We start from the raw sequence: 23187 nt of genomic DNA, 5'->3' as shown, positions 1-23187 counted from the left end.
TTCATACTGTTGTTATTAACCAGACTAACATTAATATTAAAGGTTAGTATATACTCCAGAAAAAACTTGCTCGACAATACTATCCACAAAACATTTCTAATTTTAAAATCTATCGAAATACTAAATGTACTAAAAGTCAGTATACAGTATTTACACATTTCAAGACACATTTTGAGATTTAAAGTGATTTTGACAGGTAGTAAGAAAACAGTTGTAGTAAACTATGTAAGATGCTTAGACATTCTATCACATTGGATCAGTATAACTATCATGGCTTACTGGGAAACCTATTGGGAGCAAAACACCATTAATGTTCCTCTAATGCAATGTTTGTTATTTTCAAAAAAGGCCCTTTCTTCTTCTTTTCTTCAGTCCTGAAATTCAATATGTTTTCATGGGAATAAGGTCGTAAACCTACAGTCACTGAGCTGTTTCCTTTCTCTCATAATGAGTCTTAAATAAACACATCTGGGTCTGTCCATGACTAAAGCATGTTGGAGCTTTATTGAACAGTATAATAATAATCATGCAGTCTGTTGTGTGCGCATCCTGCCGCTTAAAATACATGATGCAGGCCCACAGTTTGGTGCACATGTTCAGAATGCTATGTTATTTCAGTGCACTGCGCCCTCCAATGGCCATAATATGGAAATGCAATGCTGCTTTAAATTTGTGGTCATATCTGTATGAATATTTTTTCACAATCTCATTTTAGCAGTCTCTAAACAGGTAATTATTTTTTATTTATCAGACACAAATTAGTGTTATCACACATGTAACTCAAGAGGGATTTTTGCTTTTATTAAATTTAAATATTAAATCGTTCAATATTCAATGTAGAATTTCTTCAGATATATTTGCATATTGCAGTAGCAACAGAATCAACAACATTAATGTTAATATTAGTAATAATGTGATGCAGTTTTCGCTCTGGCCTAAAGAACTACAAATCCCACCCACTGAGCCGGCCTCGCTGACCCATTTAGGTAATCGCCGGGTTTATGTAGCCGCATGTTCCTGTGTGACTTGGCCGTGTTTTTGCTCTCCGAATCCTCCAGTGAGTGTGTTTTTTAATCGATCCTGTGGTTTATTTCAGGCTGTCTGTTTCCCATTTCCGCCGCCGTGACGAAGCTCTGCTCGCTCCACAGGTCTGTAGACTTCAGCACAACTTAGAAGCAAAACCACAGGCCTGATCATAAATGTGGACAACTCGTCCTGTGGGGATTTACAATCTGCAGGCTCTATTGACCTTTTATCCTGTGGTGTTCCTGTAGGTTATGTTCCATTTGGGCTGCAGTGGTTGGTCACAGGTTTGAGTTACTACATCATTTTATGGTATTATTCTACATTGCTGGGGTTATTTTTGACTGAAATAATGCTATTTTTAATCATATTTGTCTTACATGAGCAGTTTAGTGATTTGTCTCCATCTCTGTAAAAGCAAATAAGATCTGAATCTCACAAAGAACTACATTTGTGAAATATAATCACGACTAAATGTGGGTTTTGTTTAGTCCAGCTATCTGAAAGGATACAGTCTAAAGCAAGGATGTCAAACTCATTTTAGTTCAGGGGCCACATTCAGCATAATTCCATCTCAAGTGGGCTGGACCAGTAAAATCACAGCATAGTAACCTATAAATAACCACAACTCCAATTTTTCCCCCTTTGTTTTAATGCAAAAAAGTGCCCTCTGAAAATGTTCACATTTAATTCACTCATTTTAAGATAAGGAAAAATAAGATGAGAAGGCTTTATTGTCAATACACAAAGTGTACACTGGAATCCCAGATGACTTTATCCCTTTCAAACATACAAGATAAACAAGTTAAGGAAATAAAATAAGTCTGAAAACTAACTAATTGGTGGAGTAAAAGATGTTAATAGAAATCTTTCCAAAAAAAAAGTGCATTTGGCAGCATATAAGAAAAGAACAGAGCATTGCAAAAGTGTTACAGTGGCAGATCATAGAATGCATGGCGGATAGTGCAAAACATTGTCAACAACCTGAAATTTCCTAAGAAAAATAATTTTTAAAAAGTTCAAGTTCAGATATTATGCCTTAGTTTATCATTTAACAAATTACAACCTACAGATTACAGAGTATCTACAAAAGCACAAAACATTTAGTCTCAGGTATCTGTAACTGAACAATATAGTATTTTACTTTATGATCAAAAAATTTGCAGTTAATGTCTTCTCTGTAATTTTTCCACTTTGCAAAGTCATCCGTATGTTTGACACCCCTGATCCAAAGAATTCAAGTTTATTTTTTCACTCTTCATTTCTGCAGACTTAATGTGCATCTGCATAAAGATCCCATATGCTGACGTGAAATCCTTACAGTTTCACACAGTAATCAGGGTGGAACTAGATTTCCAGGGCTGTTATCTTGTTATTGCTTCTTAAAAATTAGACACTAAAGATATTTTCTCATTGCAAATGTACCTGTTGAATAAAGTCGTGGTTAAAGTCCTAATAAAGGCAATGGGCTGTTTTCAGCAGCTAAGCATTCCAGCGCACATAAATCAGATTAAAGCCAATATAATCTTTGAACAACAGTCTGATTCTGGCCTCAGTGGGACCTCACAGGGATGAAGATGTCTTCTGACTAAAACGTGGAGTCTTGTTTTGAATAAATGACTTAGAACTCAATTTATAATTCACCGTGAAAAATAAAGCTAATTTGTTGTTGTAAGTATGTTGGATCATTGCATAATGGATGTAATACGTGAAAGGCTTTGGCTATTTGCAGGAGCATTACGTCATCATTCTCTGAAAATAAAAGACAAGAAGGGATAACAGATGTTTTACTTTCAGTAATGTAATTCACTCATAGCCCCATGCAGCTGCAAGATTCAATGCATTTTTAACATGAAATGCATTCATTTCCGAGAAAACCTGAACCTTTGCGTGTTTTTTTATTAATTTTTTTTATAATGTGTATATTTTTGGCCTGCATCTTGACAACAGCCATGAATGAAAGTATTATGTTTTCAGGTTGTCCATCTGTCCCATGATCGCAAAGCACATTTCGGGCCATAGCTAAAGAATTTAGATGGTTAATATGATAAAAGAAAATGCCCAAAAAATCTATGTAAAATGCATCCTTAAAGAGCCTTTCCTATTTCAGTGACAGAAGTATTACACAACTATTGACCAAACTGTCACAAATGAATACTGTTTAAAGAGGTTATCCCTCACATTGTGATTTCATTGGCACCCCACATTCTTCCTCGTCTGACCCAAAGAAAACCTACCCAGGAAAAGGTCCGATTCTTCGACCCTGTGAGCATTTACATCCCCATCTTCTTTCCACATCTGGACCAGATACAGCACCTAACCTTTGTTCTAAACCTACACTGTTTAATGCCTGTGGATTAACTTACTATGCACAGTGCAAGAACACAAAAATACAGAAAGGCACATTCAATAACATTCAGTTTAAAAAATATATATTCTTGGCCCTTTGTTTGAAGCCAAAGCTGCTGGTGTGAGGCGTAGGTCAGTTCAGATAGCACCACAACGACCAAATATTTCGATATTCGGGTCAAGCCCTATAAAAATTATAATCATATTATCAATTATTGGTCCCCCACTGGGTATATTAACACGTTACAGCAGCTCGAAACAAGTGAAGCATAGTAAGAAAGACAAGAAGTACAAAAGTGCAATGAATTCAAGATAATGAAGACTATATAGCATATCTGTCATGGTGGATATTGTATGCAATTGTAGGATACACAAGGTGTGTAGAATTGTACTACATTTCTACAGATTAACATCACTTTTTTGGTTTTTGCACTACGATTACAGAGAGAAAAGACCAGAGTGACATTATGTAATTGTAGAACAGTAAGACAGTGGCGAATCTTCCGTGGGGGCACAAGGGGGCAGTGGCCCCTCCGTGATCTGATTGGCTACCCCGTGTGCCCCCCCCAAAATTTTCGTTGGAAATTTACATTACTGATACTCTGATTTCCGACTCTCCAGAACGCAACTTTGTAGTCCGACTGCACCTGAATGCACCAATAACATTAGTTTGATCTTTTGATTGTATTTCGTTTGGATTTGAAGAAGCTTTGAAGACGTTTCCTGATGCCAGAGGAGAAGACGAGCAGCTTTGTACCTTTGCGGTAAGAAGACTATGGCCGTTTCTCAGAATGTAACTGTCCATACTTCCGTACTTCACGTACTCTATTTGTTGTGGTCTGTATCCAAATCTCAGGACGCTAGAAAGTAAATCTCGTTCCGAAATCGCGCGATAGCTCGCGCCAAAACCGGTGTTTTGGGGCTATCGCGCGATTTCGCGAGCTATCGTGTGATTTCGGAACGAGATTTGGTTTCTAGCGTCCTGAGATTTGGATACAGACCACAACAAATACCGATCGCCAAGTAATGTGGAGGTTTTCGTTCACTTCTCATCTCTAGTATGTTGTGGGACACTCGTTGAGACAATCCGAGCCGGTCAGTGTGGGAAAAAAAGCACGTTGGGACTGACTTTGACACAGGGGGGCAAGTTGCCCCATACTTCTCGCTAGCTGAGCTGCTAGCTGAGCTGCTAAGCTGCCTGCCTGGCTAAATACTGGAGCTATGTCGAAAATTCATTTCTCCATCACTCACATGTATGAAAAGACATATGAAAACAGACCCCAGATTGAAAAAAAAACGAAGTTCCCCTTTAAGTTCATAAAACTGTGGCTGGTTGATGTTCTTGTTACGTTCAGGAAACGGTAACGTTAATGTTCTAGTTGTCAGTAATCACCTTTAATTTGACACTAAAACAGACTCTGATAGTTTTAAATGACATCAGTTTCATTAATTTCTTGAAAATTGTCTCATTTGTTGTGATGTTGCTGCTGATTCATTAAAAAAAAATTATGTGTTGAAGACATGTTTAGTTCTAGTATCAGAAAGAAAATGGAAGTTTAGTTCTGCCATGTCAAAGATTTCAGGAATAAAATAACTAAATGAGTCTTTATGCCTCCAACTTTATTTTACAATAATGAAATAATCACAGATAATAAAAATATAAATAGCAGAGAAAACGTGAGAGAATAATTTCCTAAAAAGTCTGTGAAGGAAAAGCAGCTTTTTTCCTGAAAGATCAGAATCCGCTCCAACATCTGCATCAGACAGCATCAAGTCAACCAGAAAGAAAAGAAAAAGAAAATTATTTCTTTCTGATCACATTTGTTCTGCTGCTCACATTCTTCACCTTTATAGTCCACTTTTAAAAGTTCAGCAGACAGGTGCTCTGCTTTGGAGTGTGACGATGTCGTCGGTGATGTAGAGACTGAAGTTTCCGTTTCACCCACAGCGTGCTTTAGGACACCCGGGTCAGATTTGATGTTTGAAATACTGACTGACAGCTCAGATTTAACTGTCTGCCATTCCGTTTTGATGGATGTTAAATTTTCACTCAAAGCCGCCAGAAGCTGGGTCTTTAAAATAACCTCCGTCTCGTTACAGAGTGAAAGTAGCAGTTCCTCCTTAAGGTCAGAGATTGCAGCATCTGAGGGCCTCTTCAAAAGAAGATGTAGTTGATGAAGATGTTCTGGAGCAGGAAGACCACGACCAAGTAGCCTTGAGAACTTAGGCACTGTCTCCATCAGGTTTGCATCAACGGTGTTCACGGTCAGGTCTGTGGTAATCCTGTCAAAAAACAAAACAGAAAAAAAAAATCTAGATTATAAATCAACATGTAACCAAAGCACTCTGTGTATAACGTCATAGTATAGGATGTAGTTCAGAAAATGTCAGAGTATAGTATACTTTTCAAGAATAACATAGTATGGCCTGTAGTTCATAGTATAGCATGTCAGCAAAAAAAAAAACAACCATAGATTATTATGTGGTTCAATAAGCGCAAAATGATAGGATGTTGCCTAAAATTGTCATGTATGCTGTGTGGTTCAAAAAATGTCGTAGTGAAGTATATTGTCAAAATAGTATGTCATTCAAGAAAACGGAGTATAATATGTGGTTTAACAAATGCCATAGAATAGTAGTTCATTGCACAAGTAAAAGTATAGTAATTTTTAAAACTGTTCAATTTCTTATATGTTAGCACCCTAAACTGAAAATACCAATGGGTTCCCTGTTTTCCTTTCTGAACAGTTCAAAGGTCCCTCTCTATCTCCACACACATCCACCAACCACTGGAACACATCTCCAAAGTTCTGCTGAAGCTCAGCTTCCCCTCAGAAGAAGTGCCGCCAGATGAAGGAGCCTTTTGAGAGGCAGCTGTCATCGTGATTGGACTGTACTTTGGTCTGTTCCAATCCAGCTTCAGCTCCAGAGACGTCAGACGGGAGGAGTCAATGGAGGCCGGGTGGACGAAGGCATGCAGCCGAGTACAATCCAGAAAACAACAGAGGAGGAGTGCAGCAGCCCAGGGCCAGAACAAACAGAGTAGCATAGTATGTCTCTGAGAAAACATCATAGTATAGACTTTGGTTAAAAAAAACACCATCATATACATCGTATATTGTACAAATAACCAGTCAATGGAAAGAGACATACATTGTAGAATTGTAGTAATTTTGGGCTGACTGATTTACTGATAATCAGTATTATATTTTTTCCTGATTTACAGTAATAAATCAATTTATAAATGGCGCTACTTTGGCTCTGAACCTTTATCTACCTGTGGTCGCTCTGTCTTCTGGAGTAATTTGATTGGTTATACATCACGAATAAAACTCCTTTAACTTAACATCTGTAAACAAAACAAAAACGTATCAACAAAGTTTTGTGTCAGAGTTTGTGTTCTTCTAAGTTTAACTCAAATATTTTAAATACTTTCATTTACTGCAAATGAATATCTCCTCCAAATGTCTCACAAATAATCATTATCAGCCTTAAAAACCCACAAAACACCCCTCTATACTTGACCACACTTAGTACAGTCCGGTTCCCCCTTCTATAAATCTGCTTGGAACCTTTCACTTCCTGTTTGTCAAAGTGGCCTTCTACCTGGACAGGTTTTGTTAGAGCTCATGCAGCAAAAATTTTGGGTAACTGCACTTTAATATGGATGGATGACACTGAATTAGAGTCTGTTTTAATGAGACTGAGTTCAGATGTGTAGCTCTGTCATTAAATAGGAAATTATTTCTCAGAATTCACAGAGAAAAGTCTGAAATGTTTGCTAGGTTAGCGTCCCACATGTTCTTTGGCTCAGCTAAAGCTAACTCTCTGCAGCTTCTGGATCTCTTGAGTTGCTTGTTGTTCAAATATCTTGCTAGAGGTGCTGAAGCTCAGAAAGTCTGAGATGTTTGTTCAAAATAAGCTCATTCTCAAGTCTTTTCTGAACTGTCCTCTTTAGTTTGAACTTTCCCTAAACTTAGGAGTTAATGACAAGCAGCACATCCAGACTCAGTCTCATTTATGTAGAGATTAAACTTCAGTGTCATTCATTGATGTTAAAGTGCAGTTTTTCAAATGTTTGTTACACATGCTCCCGACCAAACCAGTCCAGGAGAAAGAGGATGTGAAGAGAAGCTCCAGAAGATGAATATCACACATTTACGTTGGAAATAAATGTCCTTTAATTAGACATTGTCATGCAAAAGTGGGATTTCCCTTTAATGATGTTCAAATCTTTGTTGAGTGTTTTGGTGATGTTGGTTTCTAAATGTTTTCTGACACTCAGCCCCAAAGATTAAAACCTTTTACGGCTCACAAGTTGCAACAATTCACACATTATCAACTATCTTTCATACTAAACTTAGATAAAAAGTGAAAAACTGCCTGATTCCTGCATCATGAATGTAAATCTTTTTGGTTTTTATGACAGCAAACTGAATATATTTAGGTTTGACATTTTATAAACCAAAACAAGAAATGAATTACTGCAGAAAACAACAGATTAACGGACAAAGAAAATATGTTTTCCAACATATATGACTGAATTACTCCAACATTACAAGATACATACAATTTAAATCAATTTTATTAATATAACGCCAGTTACAGCTCAAATTGTCTCAAGATGCTTTACTTTTATATTTTTTGTCATATTTAAAATATGACAAAGTAAGAAATTTAAACCTCTTGACTAATCCAATTTAATATTTGGTTTGTTAGAGACTAATTAACAACTAAAATAACTTTCTCCACTAAAACTAATAAACATGAGGTCAAATAGAAGGAACAGTTTTAAATCCTGCAGTCCCACGATGACAAGAATAAAGTTTCTTAACAAAAACTAAATCTACTAAAGTGTGATACTAAAGGTTTGTGGTGCTAAAAAGTAAAGATATCAAGTTGTACATCTGGATGGAGGTTGATAAAAGTTGACCTCCCTTCATTTCTCTGGAACCGACTCCATGGATTTTATGGATGCTGGTTAAAGACCTGCTCTTCTAGTCGTCTTCCTTCTAGTCGCTGTAAAAAGTCACTCCATCCTTGCCAACTTCAGCACCTCTTCATGACAACTTGTTCTGCCTCCGACCTGCTGGAAACTCAAGAAACTCGGGAAACCTGTCGAGACTCGGATTTTCAAAAAACTCGTCGGGCGGGGGAAGGTGTGGTGGGCGGTGGGGGAGTAGAGGGGGGCAGTGGGGGGGTACAGGGGGGAGGCCGCCACCCACCTCCCCTCCCACTCTCCACCCTGACTCCGCCTTGGCTCCACCCATGTGATCACTTCAGAAACTATGACAAAGGGACGACGAAATTATGTTTTTTTATCTGATCTGTAGCTCAGTGAGTTAAGGGTTTGCCTATAGAGTTGCAGGTTTCTGGTTCAAGACCAGACCCTTCTTAAATTTTTTGAAAAAACTTAGACAAAGAAAAAGAAAGAAAAATACCAGTGGTAGGTCTTGAACCTGCTACCTTCCACTTGGTAGTCTCTCTTCTTACCTCCTAAGCTACTCACTTAGATACTAATTCTTCTTTTTTTGCGCATTTATCATCTATTTTTTGTCGTTTTCGAGTTTTTTTTAACTCGAGTCTCGTCTCGACCGTTTTTCTCAGGGGCTTGGACTTCAACCTTTTTGCTCGAGGGTTGAACCCTCAGTTCCAAGATTTTCCAACGCCTCGAAACCTCCCGAGTCCTCAGGACCTGAGCTTTCACACAGTCTGAGGGCTGAAATTTTCTAAGTCCCACAGTAGATCTCTGTTAGATTCAACTTTCAGACAGTCCAAGGACCTGATATCTTCTAAGTTCCTGAGTACTTCACTGTTAGTTTGAACCTTTCGACACTCCAAGGGCTGAAATCTTTAAAGCTTCTCAGTATTTCTCTGTTAGTCTGAACTTTGTGGTTAACAGAAGCCTTAAAACTTGTGACCATGAGTCTTGATTTCACATTCAGACCACTGATCTGAGTTCTTCTCAGACCTTCACCTGTTTAGAAATCCTGAACAAACTTCAATTCTCTTCACTGAACAGGAAAGTTTGTGGAGATCAGAAGGTAACATTAGTTTGATCGATGCCTTCAATGACGCGTAGACTTTATGTGGAAAGCAGTTTTCTGAAATGAGTTCTTAGTAAATCTGTCCAAAATCAAACCAAGAGCATAAACAGAGGAAATGTTTGAAGAAACAACTTGATGTTTTCATTTCAGATTAGAAAATGCTTTAAGACCTTTAACTGTTTTTGCTCTTTTTGATCGTTTTATTGTCTCTTCTGTTTAATTTGATCTTCTAAAGTCTAACTGGTGACTTTTCAAATGTTTGTCTAGAGTTCCATTATTTTTAAATGTTTAGTTTTGCTCTTTTCTCACCTTTTATTCTTTTCTAATATCTGATTTGATTTTGAATGTTTTGTCTTTTTAATGTTTAATTGTTGTTTTTTCAAATGTTTTGTCGGCTTGTTTGAAAAATTTCCTTTTCTTTCCCAATGTTTAATTTTTAGATTAAATCTTGAAGGCTTTTCTTTTTAAACGTTTTACCACCTTTAAATGTTTAATTTTCTTTTTAAATGCTTCATTGTATTTTCTGTTTAATTCCTATTTAAAGTTTTGTCTTTAAAATTTAATTTTTTAATTAAACATTTAATTTTTGAATTAAATATTTTTTAAAGGTTTAATATTCTTCTTGTTTAATTGTATTTTTAAATGTTTAATTATCTAAAATATTTCATCTTTAATGTTTAATATTTTTGTTGAAAAAAGTTGTTTAATTTCATAATTACATGTTTTGTATCTTCTGTTTAATTATCTAACTAAATATTTTGTCTGTTTAATGTAATTTAATTGTATTTAATGTTTAATTTTCTATTTGGAAGTTACCTTGTATTAAATGTTTTTTCCTTTAATTTAATTGCTTTTTTTTAATATCATTTATTTCTTTTATGTGAAGATTTTTACCCCAACCTTAAGAATGAAACAAACCCTTAAATCACAATGAAAATACTTCTGTTGTCACAATCATGAGTTAATCAGTTAATCAATTCAACTTTATTTGTTTAGCACCTTTCACATAGACAAAATTAAACAAGCAAAAAGAAGAAAACTATGATTAAAACTCAAAATATTTAGAAAAAAGATTTAACATGGTAATGAAATATGTTGTGTCCAGGGGATGGAGGGAGTTTATTGAAGTCTTCTTGGGCTCACACAATAAATCATTTAAAATAGAAACTTGATATACAGAACCAACAATATCTCCAGTTTTCTCGTTTAATGAGTCAACTTCTGGTGCTTTCAGACTAAAGAACTACAGACTCTTCACAACCTGCTCAAACTCTTGGTACAGGACCTCACCACACGGGTCAAGAAGGTTTCCTTCTCATTTCTACTCTGAAGCTCACCTTCTCCTGCTCAAACTGCTGACAAATGTTTCTGCTGCTCTAAAGTCTGGTCTCCAGAACTTCATAAAAACTCTCAAAGTCTCTTCTGCTGCAGGTTGCTTTGTAGAACTGTTCCAGAAAACCTCACTAAACCACATGGAGGGGCCTCAAGATAGTCATCTAAATGAAACCGTACAAAAACCAAACTAGCACAACCCAAACGCTAAAGTCTCCTGCAGCCTACCAGAGAATCTCTTTAAACAGAGAATCAGGACAGGAGCTCTTACCTTCTGGACAATCAACGTTGCTTCACAAACAAGAATACAGAATGTGTCTGACCAAAAACCTCTAAAGACTCACTACAGCCAAGATAAAGTCACAACTCAGCTGCACCAAACCCACTAATCACTGCACACATTAGCACCGTGCGCTAACTGTGGCTAAAGAGCCACATTTACCAAGACAACTATCCAGTACAAAGCCCTAAAACACACCAAGAAACACATTAAAGTTGATTTTACTGCTGGAAGCTGCAAGCCAACGCCTAAAAAAACCCCAAACTAAAGCAACAGAGCCAAACCCAGTTCAGTGAAGAGAAGCAGAGGAAATGTTTGACTGCAGACATAAAGCAGGAAGACACTGAACTGCTGAGGTGTTCCTGAGAACACCAAGCAGCCACCTGGACAGCCAATAGGAACACAGCTTACTGGAAGTCCAGAGGGCTGGGTTAGTTAAGGAAATTTAGTTTAAAGTTGAAGCAGAAAGTTAACAAAGAAAGTTGAAAACCACCTTCTGAGACCTGAAATCTCTGAGTTTTCACACAAAGAACGCCTAAACATGACAAACTGGTTCCACAGTAGAACCTTCACTGTAAAAACGTCATTGTATGGTGTGCTGCTGAAAAAATACTTACGACCAGCTGTCTCTGGTCGCCGAGGAGCAAAAACAGGACAAACGCTGGTTTCCAGCGGGTTAGGAGGCTATTTATTTGAAAGAGTAAGTTTACAACAACACAACATGTGAGCAGAAAAATCACAAAGTCTGTCTTTAGTTCAGCTGAAAATATTAGCTTTTGTCTTTTTTATTGACCAAACTTTTCAGGAAGTAGATGAAGAATAACTAAAGCTCTCATGTAGAAGTCCAACTTATTTTGGATCCTTGTGGAGAGTTTAGTCTTAGAGTTTGTAAAGCTGTTGAGTTTTTAGAGTCACATGGTTTGTTTTGACATTTAATAACTGAGTCCTGAAATAAAATTCCACTTGTGGATTTCTGTCGTTTAGTCTGGACTAAATAAATAACAGCAGCATAAATCTCAAACGTCTTTATGAGGAGTCTGGCCGTCGAACAGACCCCCCCGGCCTGTTCGATGTCCACGTCTGGACCATGTACCTGCAACACAAGAACATCTGTTCACTGTAAAAGATTATTGAGAGCAGCTTTTTGTGATTTCTATGCAGAACACTATGATGTTTGCTGAGCTGTGCACTATTAAATGACTTAAGAATATGGAATATTGCTGCTGTTTATTATTGTTCTCAGGTTTATTGTTAAATGCAGAGTGTTGCTTACTGTATTTTATTGTACTTGATTTAAGAATATGGAGTATTGTTACTGTTTATTATTGTTCTCAGGTTTACTATTAAATGTACAGATATAGATAATGTATAGATATTTTATTGTATTTTAAAATTTACATTATTGCACAGAACATTTAATATTATTTTACCACAGATCAAGGGTACAGATTGTTGTTGTTCACTGTGTATTGGGTCGTACTCATTTTGATTTAGACTGATTAGTATACAGAACCCTGTGATGTTTCTGGTATACAGCTGAGAACTAGTTCCTAAAAGTACAGAATATTATTTCTTCTTTTAGGTGTGATAATTGTCAGTAACCCCCCCCCCCCCCCCACACACACACACACACACACACACACACACACACTAAAATTAATCTGAATCCGCCCCTGCACTAATGTACAGCTTTTTTTTGTTATTATAATAACATAATATAATGAGAGGAATATTCCTTTTAATTAGATTTCTCTTTTCACAGAATCTTTTGACAGAGCCGTGAGGACCCCCCTGAGCCTTGAGGTCAGAAGGCAAAGAACATGGGGACCAGGAGGGTGCTGGTGACTGGGTGCTCCTCTGGGATCGGCCTGGCTGTGGCTGCACGGCTGGCCAAAGACGAGCTTAGACGGTTTAAAGGTCAGTCATTCTCTCTCAACATAGAGCAAATTTTAAAAGCAAACACATAAGGTGATACAAGTAACTGTGCATGTGTTTCATTGTGTGTCGGAGGCAGTGGTCGCCACAATGAGGGATCTTAAGAAACGGGGGCCGTTGGAGAAAGCAGCAGGTGACTCATTAAACAAAACCCTGGAAATCAAAGAGCTGGATGCTTGTTGTGAAGCTTCCATCAAAGAGTGCGTCAACAGCCTGCCAAACAGACGAGTGGATATTCTTGGTCTGTCTCCTCTGCTTCTCGTAGACATGCTGTAAGATTTAACCAAAGATACACACTTAAATAACAGGATATTCTGCTGTTACAGTGAGCAATGCTGGTGTTGGCATGATTGGGCCGCTGGAGTGTCAAAGCATCCCTGCCATGAAGGAGCTCTTTGACACCAACTTCTTTGGCCTGGTGCGGCTGGTGAAGGAGGTGCTGCCGGACATGAAGCAGCGTCAGAGCGGCCATATTGTGGTGATGAGCAGCGTCATGGGAATACAGGGTGCGTTTGTTTGTGCTGGTGAAATCTCTGAAGCAGTGGGGAAGTTGCTAATACCTTTCCTAATATTTCCACACAGGACTTCTGTTCAATGATGTCTACTCTGCCTCCAAATTTGCTGTGGAAGGATTTTGTGAAAGTCTGGCAGTGCAAGCACTGAAGTTTAACATCAAGTGATTAAATCCATGCCCTACAAACACATCAGCTTTAAAAAAAAAGTGCACCCAGCCCTCAGCTAGAACTTTAGTTATCAGTAAGCCCACATAGGTAAGACTTCTACAACTTAAGGAATGTAGTGGAACACTGATCCTGGATTCATGTTTTTCTGTCTGTGTCACAAGGACAACTTTGGTGGAACCTGGCCCTGTGATAACAGAATTTGAAAGGAAAGTGTATGAAGATGCTGAGATGATGGATCTATCTGAGACCGATGAAGAGACGGCCAAGATCTTCCGTGAAGTTTACCTTCCATACTCTAAAAAAGTCTTCACTTCATTAGGGCAGACCACAGAGGAAGTGGCCGAGGCAAGTGGTGATCATTCTATTTCAGGTTAAAAGGTCTTTTCCAGTGAATATACTGTAGTGTTAAAATATGTTTCTTTTTTATTTAGCAAACACTTAAAGTGATCACAGCCAAGGATCCTCCTCTACGCCACCAGACCAACCGCCTGTACACACCTGTGACTGCACTGAAGCACGCTGATCCGACCGGCCGGCTGCCTCTGGACACTTTCTATAAGATGATCTTTAAGCATGACAATGTGCTCAATGCTACTCTTGGGGTTCTGCGCATGCTGCAGAGGAAGACAGGCAAAAAATAATGATTTGACTGTTGCACATAATAGAAATTTTATTCTCAAGCAGATAGTGTCGCTGCAACTTCTAGTTACTGTTTTTATATAATGACATGCAGCTTTAAGGTGACAGGAGTTTCCTTCCTGAATCCATTTCTTTTTATTATTTAACTTTCCAATAGTTGTAACAAGACTGCATGTTTTTAATATAAAGAAACAAGGGTAAGGCAATTAAAAGAAAATAAAAAAGATTTTTAAATATATTGCAATGGCACTAGCAGAATCGTATTAGAAAACTAGTAAATTAAGTATTAATTGTACCATACTGTATCTTATTTATCCATTTAACAAACAAATGAATAAGTAATGCACTTTATCACAAAACGTTAGTAAAAAGTGATTATTTAATATTTGACTTCATTGTTTTGGGAGTATCTTTATTGCACAGACTTACAAAGATTATTTATGTCCTTTCCAAGACACCCAGCTGATTTTCAGCACAGTAAGTAATGACATTTGATGTTAACACTAGTATTTTCAATACAACTGCACTCCTAAACAGCCTAGTTTGAAGAGTAAATGTCCTGCTTATAGTCAAATGTAAAAAGCCTCTGACCATCCCGCTCTCTCAGTGAATTTCCTTCTCCATAGTTTTAGGAATTTTTTGTCTGTAAACTGGTAATATGGCACCAAACCTGACATTTATAGCACAAACATTCAAGGTGCATTTCACAAACTTTTACTAATTGCAAATTTAGGTGTGATTATTCACCGTATTTGTCACCAAGATCAGACAAACTAAATCAATAAAGTCCTGTTAGTACCTGGAGAAATGTTATCATGGTATTATGATTAAAAGATAAATTGCATCAGTTGCAGCAAACTCAACCTTACTGTTCTAATGAAGTTGCACAACTTTATGGTAATTCTCATTAGGTAAATGTGGCATCATAATTGCATGACTCTGGGTTGAATCATTTCCCTAGGATTGTGTGGCAACTAATATCTGCAGGTCACAGCTAATAAGAGAAGTGTACTGTAGTGAGACATATCCACATTTTGCCCTCTCTTTCTTGTTTAACAGTAAAACATGAAACACTTACTGAACACGAGGACACAAAATGTAGTTCCCTACAGTTTTTATTATAAGTAACTTATTTTACAACTTTTGACTGTAGAAAGAAAAACTGTAGAAAGGTTTTATGTACAATGATTTTGAACTACTTTTAAACAAGTATTGAAATTAATAATGATAGAAAATATCTATGACTGTTCTAATAACACAAGACCAATGAAATATCAGTCACAGCCTCAGCTTCAAATAATGCTAAATGAAGTACATTTTTATTTTTGTCCTTTTTAGTACACAACAATCACTTTAGAAACATAAGACTTCTCAAGCAATGATCTACCAGAACAAACATATTTACAAACAGAAGTTGGGAGTTTGAAATGTACAAAACACTTAGTGCGACCTGGTATGGAAATTGTAAGACCAGTTATATATAAAAATAAAACAAACAGACAAAAAACTGTTTTCCTTGTAAGTAAGATGTGAACTGGACAGTGAACAACATGTTTCCACGGTCTGACAGAACAGTAGCTGACTCTACAGCGAACAGGATAAAACAATGAATTAAAGATAAACTCAGGCTATGACACAACTAGGGGCAGTGTTTAAGTCACCACAAAAGTAGTAGCTAGGAGTGGTGGCCTACTCATTTCTGTTCATGTTGTCACAAGACGAAAATGCAAAGGTTATGTTCTCAAAATTCTACTATTACCAACTGACTTTATGTTGAAATGTCAAAAAAAAAAAAAAAAAAAAGGTTAAGGAGAAGAGAACCTCTATCCTGCACACTCAGCAAATAAGAGTTGGTCAGACATTACACAAAGTCTTAGTTGAGTGACTGAGAGTCTCATCTTAGAATTGTTAAAAGGTAAAGGGTGCAGCACTACATAGTAGTGTTTTTCCTTCAGCCTCTATTAGTAATCATCTTTAGATGCAACTCCGTGGCCCCTGGACTGGAAGCTACTGTAGATGCAGGGGAACTGTCCCACTGCATGCCATAAAACACCTCCCTGAGGAGTGACAGGGCATAAGCAGTCACAGCCCAGCAGCCGCCCCCTCACACTGACCACAGCTCCACCGCAGACACCAGCAGAAACGAGGTGAGAGTGCTGCTACAAATAGTCCATTTAAAGTGGTCAAGAACATGAGATAGTTAGGTTCTGCGTTGCTCAAAGGCACAGCGTCCAAACTCAACAAGACAGGCAAAATGGAGGAATGTTTGCAGGGAAGAGTGATATAAAATAGCAGCTGATATAAGCATAGCTTAGTACATCTGAAGTGATGTTTTTTTTAAAAAAAAGTATTTATGGTTTCCACAAATATACAGAGTATAAAACAAACAAATAAAACATAAGGGCAGTGAGAGGCTGATTTAACAGGAAAACAGTTCTGTTTGAAACATTTTCTTAAAGTGAATGAAAACATGCTTAAAGACTAAAGATATCAGGGGTGGCAGTAACACTGGCAGATAGGAACCTTCAGCATCAGTGACAAGCTACAAATGGAAGCATTAAACCTAAAACTTTACTCTGCCCATTCAGTGTGGATGGTTAGAAAGAAAATTGCCATGAAGTAAATGCCACCCATATATTATAAATATCCGCTGCAGTCAAATGTCGTATCCGACCCACACTTACCCTATAAGGCTGGTCACTTGAAGTGCTTCATAGACACTCATCTACATTCTTGTTCATAATACTCATGTGGAAAGTAATCATTTGCCACAATTCAATCAAACATATCACTACTGCAGAGCAACTCTTGAAATGCATTTGCTAGAACCAGTGAATCATCTTGGGATGGCACTTTATGTGAGAAGCTAGGACAGAAAGAGAAACAACTAAAGAGCAATTCAGATAGATAAAAACAATAAATAAAATTCCCTTCAACTTTTCACTTTTTCTCTTATCTACTTTTAAAATGTTTGTTAGTTTTCAGGAGAGTGTCCCTAAGTCTTTGAAATGAAAGACTTGGTTTTCTTCATATACTTTTTTTATAATAAAAAACAAGTCCATCTGTGACAGAATTACTTCATTAAATTGTCTGTTGTTTTTTCAGACAACACACTTTTCCCTTTACTTTTTTTCTCTGCAAAAATCACTAGCAGACGGTCCTCGTGATAAACACAGTCAATCCAAATCCAATGAAAATCTTGGAAACAGGCTGACACATAAAACACAGACGGGCCGAAGAGCCAGTCCACAATTTCTTGCACCCCAGGTCCCTTTTCAAGCAAAGGCCATAGGATCTTCACGCAAACACCTGCATCTTGCCATTGGCCTCTGGGATTTGGGTAATTTGGGTCTGGGCAGGGACAGCAACTGTTGGACTCGGTGTGGAATCTGACCAATCAGAGACACAGTGGGGAGAGGGACTGGACCAGTGCTCAGGAGACTCTGGAGAGGGGGTCAGGTATGGGTGCTCACTAGGCAAATGGAGGTAATGCTTGGGCGTGGCATCTAGTGCGGATGAATAGCTGTGCTGGGAGGGAGGGGTTGGATAATCCTCTTTTCCTGCAGTGCTGCCACTGGGCTGGGAGGGCAGAGCCTGAGCGGGCTGGGCTGTTGGCGTGGACGCCTGTGGGGGCTGAGCAGGAGGCTGTGACTGAGAAGGTTGTTGAGACATCTGTTGCTGCTGGAAGAAGGATGGTGGGGGCTGTGAGGTCTGGGGTGTCGGCGGGGTGGAGGTGCCCATGCGGGCGATGCTTTGTTGGTTGGTGATGCTGTGATTCATGAGCTGCTGCTGTTGCTGCTGTTGTTGCTGCTGCTCAGCGATGGAAGGCAACTTCACCGGGCTAATGGTGGGTGTGGAGGTAACAGGCGTGGGCTGCAGCATGGCATTACGGTAGATCTGCTGTTGGTGCATCAGCATGTTTTGCTGCTGCATGGCTTGACTCTGGGGGTGCATGGCTGCCTGGTTGCTCTGCACAATATTCACTACCTGCTGACCACACTGGGAGGAGGGGGTCATCCGGTTGTGCCAGTCAAAGGGCACACTGACAGGACTGACCATGCCCATGTTGAGCCCCATCTGGCCTGAACTGAGCACGTAGCCATGGCTGACATCTGAAGCCATAGAGACACGTCCCTGCAAGGACATTCCTCCAGCTCCCAGGTCATTGAGCTGAGCGAGAGACACGGCAAAGGGCCCACCTCCCTCCAACATGCTACTGTGTACCATTGGGGTGTTTGGGACAGACATGGAGGAGTGGAAAAGCCCTGGTGACTGCATGGCCACAGGCGAAGTGGGGTTGGTGATGTAGCCAGCATTGCTAGCTCCACCGTGTGGCGAGTCCAGTGAGTCGACTGGGGACAGAGTAACTGAGCTCTCCAGTAAGGCGCTCTGCATGTCCAGGGTCAGCTTCTTATTGCGGGCCTTCACTGACTCCTTCAGACTGGAAGCATGTTGGCTTCCCAGGCCAGAACCCTTGGCCCCAGGCCGACGGTTCTTCTTGCCCTGTGGGGTGTTCTTCAGACTAGGTAGGAAGGCGCTGGGAGGGCACATGAGAGGAGACAGCGTGTGCCCCCCTGTGAGGTGGTGCCCAGGCCCTCCATGGCCCTGGGGACTCCTTACTGTGTTGTACTCATCAAGAAGCTGCACGATGTCATGGTGCATGCGCTCCTGAGCAATGTCTCTTGGCAACCTGTCCATATGGTCTGTAATTTCTCTGTTTGCGAAGTGAGCCAGCAGCACTTTTACAGCTTCACAGCTGCCTTCACGGGCTGCAAGGAACAGCGGGGTTTCCTCCTGGAAAAAAAAGAAAAAAAAGAAAAAATAAACAGGCTGTCTAAGATACAAACACGTGTCTCTCTGTTTTAGCCATACTGATCTTAAAGTGTGGTTAAACAGTATAAATGGAAAACATACCTTGAGATCTTGCATATCTTTGTTTGCACCATTCTTTAGCAGGGCAACAGTGGCATCCACATTGTTAACGGCAGCAGCCCAGTGCAAGGCAGATTTACCTAAAAGAGACAAACAAATAATGAGCATACAGATTAACAGTGTCCGTATTAATATTAATATATGACATGGGAGTATCTGCATGAGGTCACTCACTTGAGTGAAAAATTATACACACATACCCAATTCATCAACTGCGTTGACATCAGCATGACAAGTGATGAGCTCCTCTACCATGCCCTCTACTGCCAAACGCGCAGCCAGAATCAGTGCAGTGGAGCCATCATACATACGAGAGTCAAGATCGGTGGCTCGATTCCGGATGAGAATCTAGTTGGGAAGAAAAAATTGAATTCAACATTATGATATACACTATACACTATACACACACACACACACACACACACACACACACACACACACACACACACACACACACACACACACACACACACACACACACACACACACACACACACACACACACACACACACACACACACACGCAAATATACGTTGCAAGCACTTCTATTACTGATTTAGCCAGATAAACAGTGTGTAGAGATGTTTGATTACCTGGAAGACACCCTGTGCATCTGCAGCCACTGCAGCATGAAGTGGGGTGCGCCCTGTGTTGTCCTGAGCATTGGCATCTGCCCCGGCATCCAGCAGCCTCTTAGCAGCATCAGCACGGGCGTAGCGAGCAGCCAGGTGGAGTGCTGTCTCACCAGTGCGGTCTGTTTGGGCAGCAAGGGATGCACCCTGGTAGATCAGGTCAGAGATTATGTTTGCAGAGCACTCCTCGTTCTCTTCTTCCTCTGCTACCTCAGGCTCTAAACCACCTCCACAGAATGAGGCCAGCATCAAAGGTGTAAAACCATCTGGTGGGAGAAGAAAATAGGCACAGGTGAGTTTATGTGTGCTTAAGCATTCAGCATAACAGATGTATTAAGAAAGTTTAAAAAATGCATGTGCAAGTTCCAGCCTCAGCATTTCAATATAGAACACTTCATTACTAACCTGGGCCTCGGACATTAACATCCATGCAGTCACTTTCAAACTCTCCTTGAGGTGGCGTGAGGGCCATGGTGGGTGGGACACGGATGTCTGCGGCTGCAAGGTGATGCTGTGTCCACTGTCTGCAGTCCACTGCATCTTCACTGTCTGAGAGCATACTTGGCTCCTCAACCTGAAATCACAGAAAGAGAAAATCCAGTTTGCTTTTAAAAGCAGACTGAAATGCTGCCAAAATGTACAAGTACACTCTGGTGCTTGTGTGTATGTAAACTGATGAGGACAATTTACTGTAAATTAGTTGTGTTACTAACCTTAAGTCTTTTTGCTTCTGGGCAATCTGAGTCCATCCACTGGTCACTATGATCTCCAAGAAGAGATTCCTCCACAGTTTTTGGCATGTGTCTGTTTACAGAGGAAGATAAATATATGAATCTAAGCCTAAGGAAATTCATTCAATTTCAGAATCAATTTTTGAAGCAATTCCGCTCCAGCAATATCATTAGTGTTAACATTTAGAAATGAATAACTTACTTCATTCCCAGAGCATCCTGGCCTACAGGTTCCCTGCGGTTCTTGTTGCTGCTGGGTTCCTTTTTGAGGAAGAAGCCTTCAGGAAACCACAGGGTGCTGTGTTCTCTCTTTCTACGAGCAATCAGCATGCCTATCACAAGGATGATCAAGAGGAAAAGAGAAGCAATCCCCACCAGAATCAGCTTGGCCCAGGACGGTATGGGGTCAGATGGCATCCTTTCACCTGTGGCGAAGAGAGAAACAGAAGTAGCAATTACACATTTGTACCTCACTTGTCTTACTAGTTCTCTTTGTCTTCTCCAAGTATCCCTACTCACTCCAAGCTTCTTTGAGGGGATAAGGGAAACGGAGCATTTCTACTGCTGACAAGGCTCCTAGGTACTCTGCAGCACTGTCAGCTGTGGGGAAACAGTCCTCGGCGCCTTGAGAGCACAAACGGTTGTCTATTTCCAGGTAGACTTTCGAGCTGCATGAAAAGCAGAAAAGCAGGTGTTAGAACAATGCACAATTTACATGGTAGACATCAGCTTTAAAGTTGACTGTTGGCCTTACTGACCCAATGATCTCGTGTTGAGGCTGTAGCTCCCGCTTGAGCCGTGCCTCTCGGCGGGTATAAGGGCGAATCATGGCCTCTCCATTGTCGTCTAGCCTGAAGCGCAGTGAAGTGTGTAGGATTGCACTTAATTTCTGCAGGAAAGCTGTGCTGGTACGGAGAAGCTCCTCAGGAGGCAGCAGAACTACCAAAACCAAGACACCATCAGCAAGGTTTTCTGGAACCTTTGCTGCACAGTCCAAGCCATCCCAGCCACACTCTTCTGTGTTGCAGCCTTGGTCACAGAGTCCATCAGCAAAGTGGTCGATGCAGTAGGTTTCATATATTGGACTGAAAATAACAGACAGAAGGATCAGCTCAAATTTTCTCAGGCCTATAGAAAAGTGGGGAATCCATTTAACAGTAAATATGAACTCACTTGCAAACTTTCTCCTTGCTTCTGCAGTCAAAGTTGTCATACAGACAGTCAGCATTGTTGCAGGACTCATCACACTGGCTGTTGTTGAAGACATGCCAGCAGCGACGGTCTGGACAACGAGCCCAGGGGTTCACTGCTAGAGAACAGTCACCACCGTCCCAGCGACAAGGGAATGTGTTACATTCCTTGTCGCAAACACCGTCATTGGCTTTGGAGTGACAGTCTGCCAGAGGACATGAGGGTATTGCAGGCTCAACAATGTCGATCTTCTGCTCACAACGTTTACCTGTCCAGCCACTTTGACACTGGCACTGGAAGAACGGGAAGCTAGTCTCTTCAGTGCACATCCCTCCATTGTGGCACGGCTTGGAGGAGCACCCTTCATTGCTGCGACGCTGACACTGGGGCCCACCGTAACCTGGCAGGCAGGTACAACGCGCCCCTCTTGTGGTAAGTGCGCAGCTACCTCCATTATAGCAGGACAGCTCCCGACAGGACATGCTTCTTTCACAATTTGGCCCAGTGTAGCCCTAAAGATAGATAGATATTCACTTTGCAGTTATGAACTTTTGATGCACAATCAAAAATGCTATGATTATGTAGATGTACACTTACAAGTTGACACGTGCAAGTGTATCCGAGGGGAGAACTGCTGGTTAGAGAACAGGCTCCTCCATTCTGACAAGGCTGAGACTCACAAACACTGAACCTGCTCTGACACCTCCGACCTGAAAACATCATAAGGATGGTAAAAGCTCTAGAATTAAAAGAGCATTGTACACAAAGAAAATGCAAAGGAAAAAACAAAGGGGACAGAGAATGGTCGGTAGCTGTCTAACCTGTAAAGCCAGGCTTGCAGATGCATTGGTAGTCATTGGGCAACTGGATGCAGTCAAGACTGTTGGAGGGACTGCAGGGGTTAGAGAGACATTCATTTATGTCTCCCTCACATCTTTCTCCTGTGAAACCAGGGGGACAATTGCAGCGATATCCACCCACTCTGTCCACACAGGTGCCATTGTTCAGGCACTTAGGGGGAGCACTGCGCATCCTCAAGGGCGAGTCACAGTCATCTACATTGATTTCGCAGAGAACACCTTTGAAAGGAGAGGAATATCATAAATTATTATGTATTTACTGTTTCTTGATCACATAAGTTGAAATCTGTGTAGCAATAAGCAGCTTTTTCTGTTGAATATGTGCTTACATACCCAATGTTCCTGGGGGGCAGGAGCAGATATAATGTCCCACCAGATCAATGCATGTGCCTCCATTCTGGCACGGATGAGACTGGCACTCATTGATTTCTATCTCACAGTTCTGTCCAGTATAGCCTGGCATACACTGTAAAGACATGCAGTTCACAAGAACATAAACTCAACAGCTATGAAAAGGCACTCAGCGAATAAAGGTTTTTGTTGAACTTCAAC

The 23187-nt window shown here is 40.2% G+C and overlaps 2 protein-coding genes across 3 annotated transcripts in view; one reads left to right on the top strand and one right to left on the bottom strand.

Annotated features, from left to right (window-relative positions):
• The first annotated feature begins 980 nt into the window (after positions 1 to 980).
• zmp:0000001048 (retinol dehydrogenase 8) lies at positions 981 to 15132 on the top strand. 2 transcript variants are annotated; one of them, XM_051941615.1, is made up of 7 exons: positions 981 to 1057; positions 12794 to 12948; positions 13046 to 13207; positions 13293 to 13472; positions 13549 to 13642; positions 13811 to 13994; positions 14081 to 15132. In XM_051941615.1, exons 2-7 carry the CDS (start codon positions 12852 to 12854, stop codon positions 14288 to 14290), a joined length of 927 nt encoding a protein of 308 aa, XP_051797575.1. In that variant the 5' UTR covers positions 981 to 1057; positions 12794 to 12851; the 3' UTR covers positions 14291 to 15132. The 2 variants fall into 2 exon arrangements, with proteins under 2 accessions (XP_051797575.1, XP_051797574.1); XM_051941614.1 differs by having other exon boundaries at positions 994 to 1148.
• Positions 15133 to 15585: 453 nt separating this feature from the next.
• notch3 (notch receptor 3) overlaps positions 15586 to 23187 on the bottom strand; it is a 28427-nt gene continuing 20825 nt past the window's right edge. Inside the window, exons 21-33 of the mRNA XM_022214902.2 lie at positions 22969 to 23101; positions 22597 to 22854; positions 22373 to 22485; positions 21758 to 22287; positions 21343 to 21669; positions 21104 to 21252; positions 20787 to 21009; positions 20567 to 20657; positions 20259 to 20427; positions 19815 to 20119; positions 19421 to 19568; positions 19203 to 19300; positions 15586 to 19082 (exon numbers count right to left, since the gene is read on the bottom strand). Coding sequence (XP_022070594.2) covers positions 17586 to 19082; positions 19203 to 19300; positions 19421 to 19568; positions 19815 to 20119; positions 20259 to 20427; positions 20567 to 20657; positions 20787 to 21009; positions 21104 to 21252; positions 21343 to 21669; positions 21758 to 22287; positions 22373 to 22485; positions 22597 to 22854; positions 22969 to 23101 — 4041 coding nt within the window. The 3' untranslated portion in view covers positions 15586 to 17585. The remainder of the gene's footprint in view (positions 19083 to 19202; positions 19301 to 19420; positions 19569 to 19814; positions 20120 to 20258; positions 20428 to 20566; positions 20658 to 20786; positions 21010 to 21103; positions 21253 to 21342; positions 21670 to 21757; positions 22288 to 22372; positions 22486 to 22596; positions 22855 to 22968; positions 23102 to 23187) is intronic.

The sequence above is a fragment of the Acanthochromis polyacanthus genome, chromosome 21 (assembly GCF_021347895.1).
Source record: "Acanthochromis polyacanthus isolate Apoly-LR-REF ecotype Palm Island chromosome 21, KAUST_Apoly_ChrSc, whole genome shotgun sequence".
Classification (NCBI taxonomy): domain Eukaryota; kingdom Metazoa; phylum Chordata; class Actinopteri; family Pomacentridae; genus Acanthochromis; species Acanthochromis polyacanthus.
Note: the sequence above shows the minus strand (reverse complement) of the source record. Positions and strands in the feature narration are given on the sequence as shown.

Excerpts from the sequence above, each read along its gene's own strand:
- zmp:0000001048 (XM_051941615.1), top strand. The coding sequence starts at position 12,852 with ATGGGGACCAGGAGGGTGCTGGTGACTGGGTGCTCCTCTGGGATCGGC. Across the intron at positions 13,643-13,810 it reads GCACTGAAGTTTAACATCAA|GACAACTTTGGTGGAACCTG; the intron begins GTGATTAAATCC and ends CTGTGTCACAAG. Across the intron at positions 13,995-14,080 it reads CCACAGAGGAAGTGGCCGAG|CAAACACTTAAAGTGATCAC; the intron begins GCAAGTGGTGAT and ends TTTTTTATTTAG.